Source organism: Misgurnus anguillicaudatus, unplaced genomic scaffold (assembly GCF_027580225.2).
Source record: "Misgurnus anguillicaudatus unplaced genomic scaffold, ASM2758022v2 HiC_scaffold_34, whole genome shotgun sequence".
Lineage (NCBI taxonomy): Eukaryota > Metazoa > Chordata > Actinopteri > Cypriniformes > Cobitidae > Misgurnus > Misgurnus anguillicaudatus.
The window spans coordinates 4609394-4621421 of record NW_027395284.1 but is presented as its reverse complement, the minus strand read 5'-3'; the positions used below and the strand labels follow the sequence as shown (position 1 = coordinate 4621421).

The following is a 12028-nucleotide window of genomic DNA, read 5'->3' as shown; positions in this document are numbered from 1 at the left end:
CAGGCTGAATAAGGCTACACAGTACTTTTTCAGTTCAGGTGCCCATGAGCATGTATACAGTACAGTTATAAGTAATAAACTACCACAGTGGTTTCAGCATGTTACAAACATCCATAACAAACAAGATACAGTTATTTATGATACACAATTACAATACATATACATTTCGAACTTTGAGTTTAGGGGTACCCAGAAAAAGCTGCAGGGAGTCCTGAGTTGTTGTTTTTTTTTTTGAAAGAGAAAAAAATTTAAAAAGAAAAAAACTCAAAAAGAAAAAAATGTAAATTGGAAAGAGAAAAAATAAAAGAAAAAAAAACGTTTGAAAGAAAAAACATTGAACGTGAAAAACATATTTTAATTTTAAGAGAAAAAAAAAGTTTGAAAGAGACAAAAAAATGCTTGTTTTTTGAAAGAGAAAACATGTTAAAGAGAAACAAAATTGAAAGAGAAAAATGTAAAGTGAAAAAGTTGAAAAGAGAACAAAATCAAAAGAGAAACATCAATTTTTTAAAAAAGAAAAAAAAATTGAAGAAAAAAATGTTTTTGAAACAGAAAAAAAACTTTAAATAGAAAAAACTTTTCACAGAAAAAACATTTTTTAAAGAGAAAAATATTTTTAACATTTAAATTGTTTTATTTAAATTCGAAAAATGTTAAAGAGGAAAAATTGAAAGTGAAAAAAAAACATTTTGAAAGAAAAAAAAACATTTTGAAAGAAAAAAATATTTTGAAAGAGAAAAAATTAAAAGAGATTAAAAAATGTTGAAGGAGAACAAATATTTTTTGAAAGAGAACATTTTTTGAAAGATTAAAAAAGGAGGGAAAAATTAAAGAGTTTTTTTTTGATGGGGAGGGGTAAAAAACACTTTAAAGAGAAAAAAAACATTTTGAAAGATTGAAAGAGATTTTTTTTGAAAGATTAAAGGAGAGAAAATAAAAGATATTTTTTTTGGGGGGTGGGGTAAAAAAAAACGTTTTAAAAAGAAAAAAATTTAAAGAGAAAAAAAACATGTTGACAGATTGTATAAGAGAATAAAAACATTTTGAAAGAGAAAAAAATTAAAAGAGATTTAAAAAAATGTAAAGAGAAAAAAAAAATTTTGAAAGAGAAAAAGGCAACTTGCAGCAATTTTTTTCTTCCTGATGTTTTTTGGCATTGCGCTACAGGGCTTAAGGTATAATTTCTATTTCTACACAAATTTCTTTAAAGAGCACCTATCTTCTGATTCACAATTTTACATTTCCTTTGGTGTAAAGTGTGTATGTTAATGATATGCAAAAGGTACAAATCCCAAAGTAAAGAATGACAGGAGTTATTATCTTAATTATGTTAGGATTCACCCCTAACTGCAGCCTCTCCATCATAATATAGGGCCTGATATTAAAGGCATATTGTTTAGGCTTATCCAGATAGGAACTGGTACTATGAGCGAGGACTTCCAGGCTTCCCGAATATAGTGTATAAATGTAGAACTCACAGTCTGTAAGTTAACTCATGTAAGCGTTGCATTGTGAGCAAATCTTTCAAACATGGTAATGAGCGTCACATTTCTGGCTGACATCAGAGGGATTCAGACCAATCACAACGTACAAATTAGCTGGCCAATCAGGGACACAGAGCTTTTCAGATTGATAAGCTTTGTACAAAATCAGAGTATTTAAGGAAGACAAGGATATCTGGAGCTACAAAAATGTACGATATGTGGAAAATAATGTGTTTTTTTTAATCATAAACCATGTGAACACATGTTTTATAAATACACAAAATAGAAACTGTGCATTGTGTATGAGCGTAGTAAAACGTTAACAAGCAGGAAAAGAAAAAGGGACATCTGCTGTCAATCAAACCAGGACTGATTTGGAAACTGAAGATCATTTGAAGAATCTGTCCAATCATATGATATGTACACAATATATTTCATGTTTTTGTGCTGTCACCAGAGGGCAGTGCGTGCATATATTTTGGATTTGATTTATAGTCAAAAGTTAGCAAAAAAAACCTGACAAAACGTCTCTTTGTGTGTGTCCTCATTTGTAAAACCACTATAAAAGTTATATAGTCAATTATATTTATAATTATATATTTAACTATATAAATAGAGTTAATTATGTTATTTAAATTGTAAATAAAATTCAAAAAGTTTTGTGTTTGTTTGGGGTATAGTGGGTGAAATCTACTAAAATCTTTAACATTACTTAAGGGTTAAGTGTTTAACTTTAGTTATATGAATATTAAAACTCAACATTTTAAAGCCTCATTTTAGATTCTCTGAATGTAAAATAAATATGTGAGATACATGCTGTACAGATGTTAGACAGGACTGTGAGACATAACCTGTAAAGCTCTGTCAGATCTCACGTTTGACATCTGGGTCTGATCTGACACGTGAGCTCAGCACACGGAAACATCAGATATGAGCATCAGACAGCTGTGACGAGTGATCAATAATCTGTACTGACAGAGAGAAAGTCAGTCACTGATGAGATGAGACAAAGAAATCTGATCATGGACAGTCATGAAAATGTTTTTCTTTCATCAGTAATGGTGGGCTCAGAATAATAAAGACAGAGTATTCTTACATGAATACTTTTATACATTAACATCATTTTAACAAGCAACAGACCTGAAGTTTACAAATACTGAGACCACAACTAAACAGACTGAAATATATGTGCAACAAAACACCATGTGTCATGAGCAGAAAAACAGACAGGCAGAATATTTAAACATTAAAATGTGGGTTTAAAGTGCAATGTATGAATATTACATCTAAAATCAATCATTTTTATTTGTTTAATTTACAGTCAAACCCTCATGAGCTGGTGTTTTGTGGTATATTTACTGATGGTGGACACAAAAGTAAAATAAAACAGTACAGCACAATGCACACTTCAAACCAAAATGTACTGTCATGATGATGGACAAAACATTCATGACAAATGTCTGTATACACAGTTTCAAAAACTTTACCACAGACATGCATTTCAGAAACAGTGCAGCAGTTTAGGATTTTATCCTTTTTTTTCATTAAAAAGCCAAAACAATACAGAAAACAAAATGAAGGATGATTAAAATAAAGACGAAGGTGGAAGTGGGGAGTAAAATATTCTCACATGAAAAACTATATGTGATACCATAGTATTTACTATAGTAAACTGTATAGACATCATCGTCCCAGAACGCACTATGCGCAATACATAATGGTGTAGGTTATTGATTACATGTTGGGAAGTACTGAAAATATTTAATGTTTCTATAAATGGATTTTAGTAGTAGAAGACAAATGTTAAGTATTAAAGCATACACTGAAAAAAATTATTCATTCAATTTACTCAATTATTTGAGGTAAGTGGTCACAATCAATTTATTTAAGCTACATTAAAAAAAAGTAGAAATACAAAACAAAACAAAAAACTTTTGTTTAAATGTAGCTCAAATAAATTGATTGCAACCACTTACCTTAAAAATTTGAGTAAATTGAATGAATATTTTTTTTCAGTGTACAAATCTTTATAGTCAAGAAATCGCTCTGTTTGGACATGACTCAGTTCTCGTTTCCACTTCACCACGCATTTGGTTTCAAAATACCCCCTGACTCCTACTTTTTCCTACAATGAGTTTTGTAATAATTCACATCATCAGTTTCTTTTCCAAGTTCAGTGAAGTAAGAGGTGCAATATAGGGAGCTTTAAGGGCGATTTATAGTCGTGCGTAGGTTCTACGCCGTAGCTACGGCGTAGGCTATCCATAGCCTGTGCGTAGCCTGACGTGCACCTCGCAAAAATTTTAACAGCGTGTCAGTTCTACGCAGACCGCAAGCGCTGTGATTGGTCCACCAGAACCCCTCCCGTCAGGTAAAAAAACTGATGCTGCGTCCGAAACAGCCTACTACATACTATATAGTACGCGAAAAGCAGTAGGCGAGGCGAGTAGTATGTCCGAATACATAGTATTCGAAAAACAGTATGCGAAAAGTACCCGGATGACCTACTACTTCCGGTTAGATTTTGCAGTGTGCATACGATGGACGCTTCACTATCCCATGATGCCCCGGGAGAGGAGTTATCCAACGAAGAAGACGAGGCATGCGGTTGTTTTCGCGCTGAAATGACATGACGTGATGACGACGTATGTCACGTGATGTAGCAACATGGCGGATGTAGTACGTCCGAATCTCATTCATACTACCAGGATTCATACTATACAGTACCTACTGTTTTAACGCCAAGTAAGTAGGTACTTCATCTAATTCAGTACCTACTATACAGTATGCGGTTTCGGACGCAGTGTCATATGTATTTCCGTTTGTGATGGTGACAACAAAGATGAGCCAAGTTGAGGAGTGATTTAACTCAAACTGCAACAAAAGTCGCTGTTTATTTACTTCCATCATTGCTGGTTTTCTCAAATCATACACAACAAGTTGCGGTTTCTTCTTCGTTTGTGGATTAACTTGCCAAGCTTCTTCTTCTCTGACGGTTGCGCTGCTACTGTGGTTACACGCGAGAATACTGCCTACCAGCGGTTTGCGCGTGTGTTTGCACATCTTGGAGGACGACGCAAAAGTATAAATGAAAACCGACGCGGAACCTACGCCGTCACAGCTACGCCGTAGGACCTACGCACGACTATAACAAGCCCTTTACTTTTTCCGCATCCGTTCAGTCTGTAAAGGTCACGTTTTTCCTGATCCCATTTTTCAAACTTAGAGAAAATAAATCGCCTGGCAGTGAACTTTGAGCTTTATCATTTTGCTCTAACAGCAACATTATACACTAAAGAGCACCTATTTCATTGCTGATAAAACATTATTTTGTGTATCTGGTATAATACAATGTGTTCCCGTGGTTTAAAAAACACATTATTTACCGTACATTTTTGCAGCTCCAGATTTCACTCTCTTCATAGATTTAAAAAGCTTTGTGTCCGTGATTGGCTAGCTAATCTGTACAATGTGATTGGTCTGAATACATCTGACATCAGCCGAAAATGTGATGCTCCTTACTATGTTTGAAAGATTTGAGTACAATGCAATGCTAACAGGAGTTAACTTACAGGCTGAGACCAAAGCTGGAGGAATTTTGATAATGTCGGTCTTGTCTACATCAACAAGTTTTATTTTACACGTGAAACATGAACACATGGGACCTTTCAAGTAGGGCTTTTGGAATCGGTTCTGATTCCTGGTTCTGAAGTCGAAAGACACTGTTGTTTTCGATTCTTTCTTTTTTCACTGATGGAGCATAGCTCTGAATTAAATACCAAACCCCTATTATGAATATACTATCAAATTATAAACCTAAACCATAATATTAGTCTAATGATATTCATTTATATGATATTAGGAGAACCGAGGCGAAAGTAAAGCGGGACAAAAAAGAAACAAACAAATTTTCTCAGAGCCCTGACTTCATTTGCATTTCAAACTATGAAAGCATATTTAGCATGCAACCCTTGACAGAGTTGACAAATATCACATTATTTCATCATCAGTTTCCATGTGTAGGTCCAGAAAGCTGTTTCAACCATGATACGTAAATACCTAAATCCCTTTTTCCTTATAACACATTGTGTTTCTGGTTTCATGGTTTACAGTACTGATCAATCTACAGGTTATTTAGTGCTCTAACACATCCTGAAGTTTGACTTCTCAAAGTTTTTCAAAATAAAAGTAAATTGGGTTTAAATGTCAGGAGTTCCTGTCGGAGTACACTTGCTACTTTTGTCCCACTGCTAATACTGTTGCATTATGTTGAGAACTTTTATTATGCTAATTTGATTTAATTTTCATATTGTTCATAGGTTTAACAATTTTTTTTATTCTCAACTATTTAAGTTTGTGCTGTCTGGATGCTTTTTAAACATTTGATGAAACTGAATTTAAAATGAAAATGTAATTTACAAATAATTTCTTCTTCAAATGATTCCTGTTCAAAGCCGTCAGGACAGCACTGATTCGCGTCATTTAGAGGATCAATCACAAGTTCAGGATATATGAAGAAAAGTAACAAATCCACCATAAAAAAAGTTTTGAACATACAACAAGAAATCAAAGATCAGGAATCAAACATTATATTGAAGGAAATGCTCTTTGGCGTTCTGTTCTAAGAAAGTAAAAATAAAAGAAGAAAAGATGCTGTCTATTGCCATTGTGTATAGTGGAGTGTTCCACTAAACATTTTTCTCGCGCATGCGCTGTTGTGCGTGCACAGTCCGGGTAAAAATTGAGCTGCAGTGTTGATCAAAATTACGTCATGCAGATGTAGGCAAGCACGTGGACGCATATCGACTATGTGTTCACGAATTTCACCCATAAGGCAAAAATATATATATTTTCAAATATAATTTTAAATATATTTTTAACAAAAAATGGCCAAAAATATATGTGCTGAAATATATGTTTATGTATGTTCACTTTTACGTTCCATGTATGTATTTTGTGTTTCAAAAATATGTACATTTTTTGTACATTTTGGAATATATTTTAAAGCATTTATATTCACATAGCATTGAAAAAAAACTCTGTATTATTATGTAAACAACAGGCTTGAAAAGGTTGAAAGTAAATATATTTCCAACAACAAAAATGTTATATTTCATACATACTTACACATTTTATACTTTATACATTCATACAAACTTTTATATTTTGAGAATTTTTTTTGTTGCTGTATGCACTGAAAAAAAAATGATTAATTGAATTTAATCAATTTTTTTAAGGTAAGTGGTTGCAATCAATTTATTTAAGCTACATTTAAACAAAAAAGATTAGTAAAGTAAAATAAAATATAAAACTTTTGTATAAATGTAGCTTAAATAAATTGATTGCAACCACTTACCTTAAAAAAATTGATTAAATTCAATGAATCATTTTTTTCAGTGATGGGCTTCAAAATTAGAAATGTATTTCAAAAAAGTATTATAAAAAAGCTTTATAAGGCTATCTCATCTGTGCCCAGTTTAATGTTTTAATGTTATAGCCATGTTTAAATATGTATAATACTTTTTTGAAATACGAAGAGTGCCTTGGATTCCCTTTTTTTTTGACGTTTTGTATACCCTACAGCCTACCAAAGAGGACCTTCAATTTTTTCTAAGTAATTTCTTCTGCTATTTCTGAGCGCTTTGAATTTTTCTTGATTTCTTAGAAATGTATTTGTTGCCCCTGAAATACATTTTTAAATGTTAATATATGAAGATTAAAACTAAATATATTTTCAAATTCCAAAAATATATTTAAGCTTTACTTTCTACAAAATGTATGTAGCATATACTTATATACATATTTTTGGCCAGAGAAATGTATTTTTTGCCCTATGGGTAAACAATTTCACAAGGTCAAAATTAGGAATTAGAGGCGTGTCAATCAACGCTGCATTTGTGAATGTTGACTGTATAATCATTGTGGATACAATTTGTGGATGCATTAATATAATTACTGATGAAGAGATGTTTCAAATCATGTAGAAGAAATAAGCTGGCTAACAAACAACTCACAAAATTCATTTTTACACAATAACATACCAACTATAATGCACAACTTCTGTTGAAGCAACATAACCCTGTTGTAAATGTCCATTTTAACATATTTTCCCCAAACCATCAACGTCCACTCGAAATGAGAATCAGTGAAGGAGTTACAGGACACTGGACTGGTTTGGGGATGTCTCAGTTAAGGATTGCTGGCCTATAAGGTGTCAGGTTGAAGTGCGTGCCAGTGTGTCGTCTCCACCTGCACCCTGCTGCACATTTCTTTCCAATGCTGCTTTCCTGCTTCAGGAGCCTCGTAGCCAATCAGAACACGGCCCAGAATGCAACTCTTTGTGTAGAGCCGCCCCTGTCAATCACAGTGTCACTGTTATACTTGATATGATGCAGATTCATTCAAATGAAAAAAAATTGTCACAATGGTTACCTGCATTACGATGAGCTCCAGTAGCAGAGGCAGCGTGTCGATGTCACCGGTCGGGAGATCAAACAGGAAGGGTGCGTTCCAAACAGCGTTCACACCAGCGGCGCACTTCGTCTCCTTAGTGCTGATTACCTTTCCACTCTGACGTAGGTTGATGATGACATAGTGATCTGGAAAGACAAACGCCCATTATAAAAAATCAACATGAGTGTTTGTCTTTACAGCTTATGAATCACTTTATTATACCAGAAATATATGAGCAATTCCATATGGATGTGACATTTGCATTCAATATTTCTCAGAGAATGCATTTGTTAGCAATATATTGAACCATCTGTTTATATTTTTCTAAACCTCTAGAGCCAGTTGTTCAAAACGAATACATTTGGATTTTGGCTATCGGATTAGATCACATTTTTAAAATGGGTTGCAAAAAAAAAGGATTCTGAATTTGGATTGGATCACAAAATCCAATCTAGGTTTTGATTTGGATCAAATCGTCACTTTGTGTTGTTCAACATTTTTAGTAAGATTGGGATTTGTTTGATCTCAAAAAGTAGGATTTTTCTTATTACTAAAACTTATAAACCTACAGTTAGTTACAGTACAACATTTCTATTATGTAATATTTATACAATTATCATTTGTTTGTTCAAATTTTGTTCAGTTCAATCCTTATAATGATAAAAATTATAACATTTGGCTACCATTTAAACCTTCTAGTCAATTAAGAAAGAAAAAGTCCATATAAACCCCTCCAACAGCAGACAATAGCAAACCAAAATATTTACCATTTAATTTTAACAAAAGTAATCATTAGCTTTAGTTGTCATTTGACACTGTACAGTATATTCATTAAAATCACAATCATCAGAAACCAAACAGTCAAAAGTTTTCACAACCAGCATTTCTACAAATGTACACTACCGGACATAGTCTCTTTGGGCCAAAAGTAATCCATTTGGATTTTGACTATCGGATTAGATCAAAATTTCAAAATGGGTTGTTCAAAACAAAACAAATGGATTCTGAATTTGGATTGGATTACAAAATCCAATCTAGGTTTTGATCTGGATCAGATCGTCACTTTGTGTTGGTTAAAACATTTTAGTAAGATTGGGATTTGTTTGATCGCAAAAAGTAGGATTATTCTGATCCCATCAGAAAGGTGGATTTCAGGAACAAAAATGTAATAAAACTTCCAATAAAATGTTACTAAAAGATAGAAACCCACAGTTAGTCTACAATATAACATTTCTATTATGTAATATTTATACAATTATCATTTGTTTGTTGAAATTTTGTTCAGTTCAGTTTAATGATAAATTATTCAAAGTATAACATGGGCTATATTAAATATTAATATTATATTATATAATATAATATTAATATTATATTAATTCCAGTCAATTTAGAAAGAAAAAGTCAAAATAAATCTATCAGACAATAGCAAACCAAAATGTAGTTTTAACAAAAGTAAAGTACTGTTATTTGGCACTGTACAGTATATTCATTAAATCACAACCATCAGAAACCAAACTTATGTTATTTACTGGCAAGAGTTTATTCAAAGTTAAATACATTTTAAATATTTAATTCAATTCAATTCAATTTTATTTATATAGCGCTTTTCACAAGTCTTTATTTTTACAGAATAAAACTATACAATAACAGCCTCATGCAAAGCATTCGGGGAACCAGAAATCATCATCAACCTTTTTCTGTTTTTTGCTTCAGATTTTGTTTCCCAGAATGTTTTGCTTGATGCTGTTTCTCTAGTTTTATTCCGTAAAGACAAAGACTTGTAAATGTTTAATGTTTATCTAACTTTCAACAAAATGTTGCCAGTAAATAACATAAATTTAAATCTACGGTAAATTACCGGCAACCCAGCTGCAAATTTCTACTGAATTTTTTTACAGTGTAGGGTAAGTTTTGTTATTGTCTTTTCAAGTAAAAACACTTAGTGACCCCATACAAACCAAACTACCTGCTGTTTCTTACATAGCTAATAGTCAACACTGACATGTGATCCGATTTAATCCAGATTTGCTAATGTATGAATCTGGATCAGGGTGATCCAATCCAATTTTGCTTTGAAAAACCAGGAAAATAGTGAGATGGTTTACCGGATCCTGGATAGCAAAACATGGGATTTCCAAATCTGGATCAGATTAAACTTTTTGAACAACTGGCCCCAGACATCAGAAAAATATCAGTCTATATACTCATGTTTTCCATTTTATATGAGGAATTTATGACAAATAAGTACACAGGTTTTTGGGAGACAACATACTTTGTAGGAATTCTGTGAATTGAAATGCAGAAACCAGATACAATAATACCCAACAAATGAAGAAAGGATGGCTCTTCAAAGAACAAAAAACAATGTTATGGACATGAAATGTTTTTCGGTTACGGATGTGAGAATTGTGAAAGTTACACTTAACTATGGAAAATAAAAATGCTTTAAAAACTTTAACCGAGACTTTGCATGGGCATTTAAACTGGCAAATATTGATTATTTTATTTATTTATTCTTCACGCCATTCCAGCATCTATAATGGCAAGAACCAGTAAATCCATGCACAAGTTACATCCACACAAGTTAATCTGTTAGGGGAGGAGCAATTTGCCATCTCCAGTTCACCTAACTTGCATGTTTTTGGCATGTTTTTGAACCGGAGTACACAGAGTAAACCCACGCTGACACAGAGAGAACATGCAAACTCCACAAAGAAAAGCCACCTGACCTAGCCAGGGCTCAAACCAGGGACCTTCTTTGGCAACAGTGCTCCAAATATTGATTTCTAAGTATGGTTATAAACTTTATGTAAAAACTTTGCACCGGTTGACATTCACATATAATTGCTCAAATATATAACACTGTACACAACACAGACAGACAGACAGACAAACCTAACCTGGGCTTCCTGGAATTCTGCTGAGTTTGGGTAAATTTTCAGCTTTCCTGACCATCACCTTCATGCGATGTGCCAGTGTCTGATACTGCAGGAGAATTAAAAGTTGTCCTGAACAAACCGAACATCTGACATCCAATAATTTATCCTGAGAACTCTGACTCTGCAAAAAACACACATTTGATTCATGATTTAATGAAAACAGTACTGGCTCTTGAGACCAAATTAAATGAATTATTATAAAAAATGCTTTTTCATTTGTAAGTTGTTTTGGATAAAAGCTTTTGCTAAATGAACAAATGTAAATTTAAACAGTTTGACGCACAGGATTCTTAAACAGCTGCCTACGGCTTTTTAAACCCCAGCATCATGACAATAAAAATAGGTAAATTAATGAAATCTTCTATAATTTCTGCCTCTCGTTTAAAATTTTATTTGGGCTGATTTAATGCTCTGTCTGATGTATTATTGTACATCTGTCAATCATCGCATGCTCCACCCCTCTAAGTTTCCTGTGTCTGTCATGGACAGCCAAGAAAATGCTTAATCCTACTTTATTTGAATAATTACTGATGATAAAAATATTAAAGATTATAGAAAAATGCATTAGAGAGTTATTTAAATTAGGCAAAGTTATTATTATTATTTGGCTTGAATATGTGTTCAAATGTAATGATTTATGTATCTTGTATGTGCTTACATGAGGAGATAGACTCGGAGTGTCTTCGTTTTTACTTTTAAAGTTCATCTTTGTCTTTTGGGTTCATAAAAGATGACATGTTTCAAAATGATGAATCACTTCATTTCCAAATGAAGGTTTGTGAGAAACATGCTGATGTAATCTATGAATTAATCATCAGGATATATAAATCACTGCCGCATGCTCAAACTTCTTCAGGACACAGAGTGAATCTACTTCAAATTTAACAAGTATTTCACTTGGCTTCTTTACCATTTGTACCTTGTTTACTTCAAACCATTTGACAGGTGTCATTCAAATTGCTCTAAAATTACTTTGGTTTTCACCAAAAGTCCTCTTTCTTCATCTTCTTCTCTGTTTACCAGTCAAATAATTCCTCATGGATAAAAGCAGCATGATCTACATTTCCTACATTTTGATTTACAATTTAAAGGACTGTGTGAAGCTGAAATCTCCCAGACAGCAGACGACTCCGGGCCGGATCAGCACCAAAG

The 12028-nt window shown here is 32.9% G+C and overlaps 1 protein-coding gene and 1 long non-coding RNA gene across 2 annotated transcripts in view; one reads left to right on the top strand and one right to left on the bottom strand.

Annotated features, from left to right (window-relative positions):
- The window catches only part of LOC141363413 (uncharacterized), a 418471-nt gene that overhangs the window by 197561 nt on the left and 208882 nt on the right, over positions 1–12028 (top strand). The gene's annotated exons all lie outside the window — the stretch shown is intronic.
- LOC141363412 (synaptotagmin-4-like) lies at positions 7581–11101 on the bottom strand. Its single transcript, XM_073866083.1, has 3 exons — positions 10838–11101; positions 7917–8083; positions 7581–7838 (listed from the first exon to the last, which is right to left on the bottom strand). The coding sequence occupies exons 1-3, from the start codon at positions 10899–10901 to the stop codon at positions 7689–7691; spliced, it is 381 nt and encodes a 126-aa protein (XP_073722184.1). The 5' UTR covers positions 10902–11101; the 3' UTR covers positions 7581–7688.

What these genes read in the sequence shown, in the direction of transcription:
- LOC141363412 (XM_073866083.1), bottom strand. Translation starts at nt 10,901, where the DNA reads ATGAAGGTGATGGTCAGGAAAGCTGAAAATTTACCCAAACTCAGCAGA. An exon ending in CAGAATTCCAGGAAGCCCAG is followed by an intron (nt 8,084 to 10,837) that starts GTTAGGTTTGTC and finishes TTGTCTTTCCAG; the next exon opens with ATCACTATGTCATCATCAAC. An exon ending in TGGAGCTCATCGTAATGCAG is followed by an intron (nt 7,839 to 7,916) that starts GTAACCATTGTG and finishes TGTGATTGACAG; the next exon opens with GGGCGGCTCTACACAAAGAG.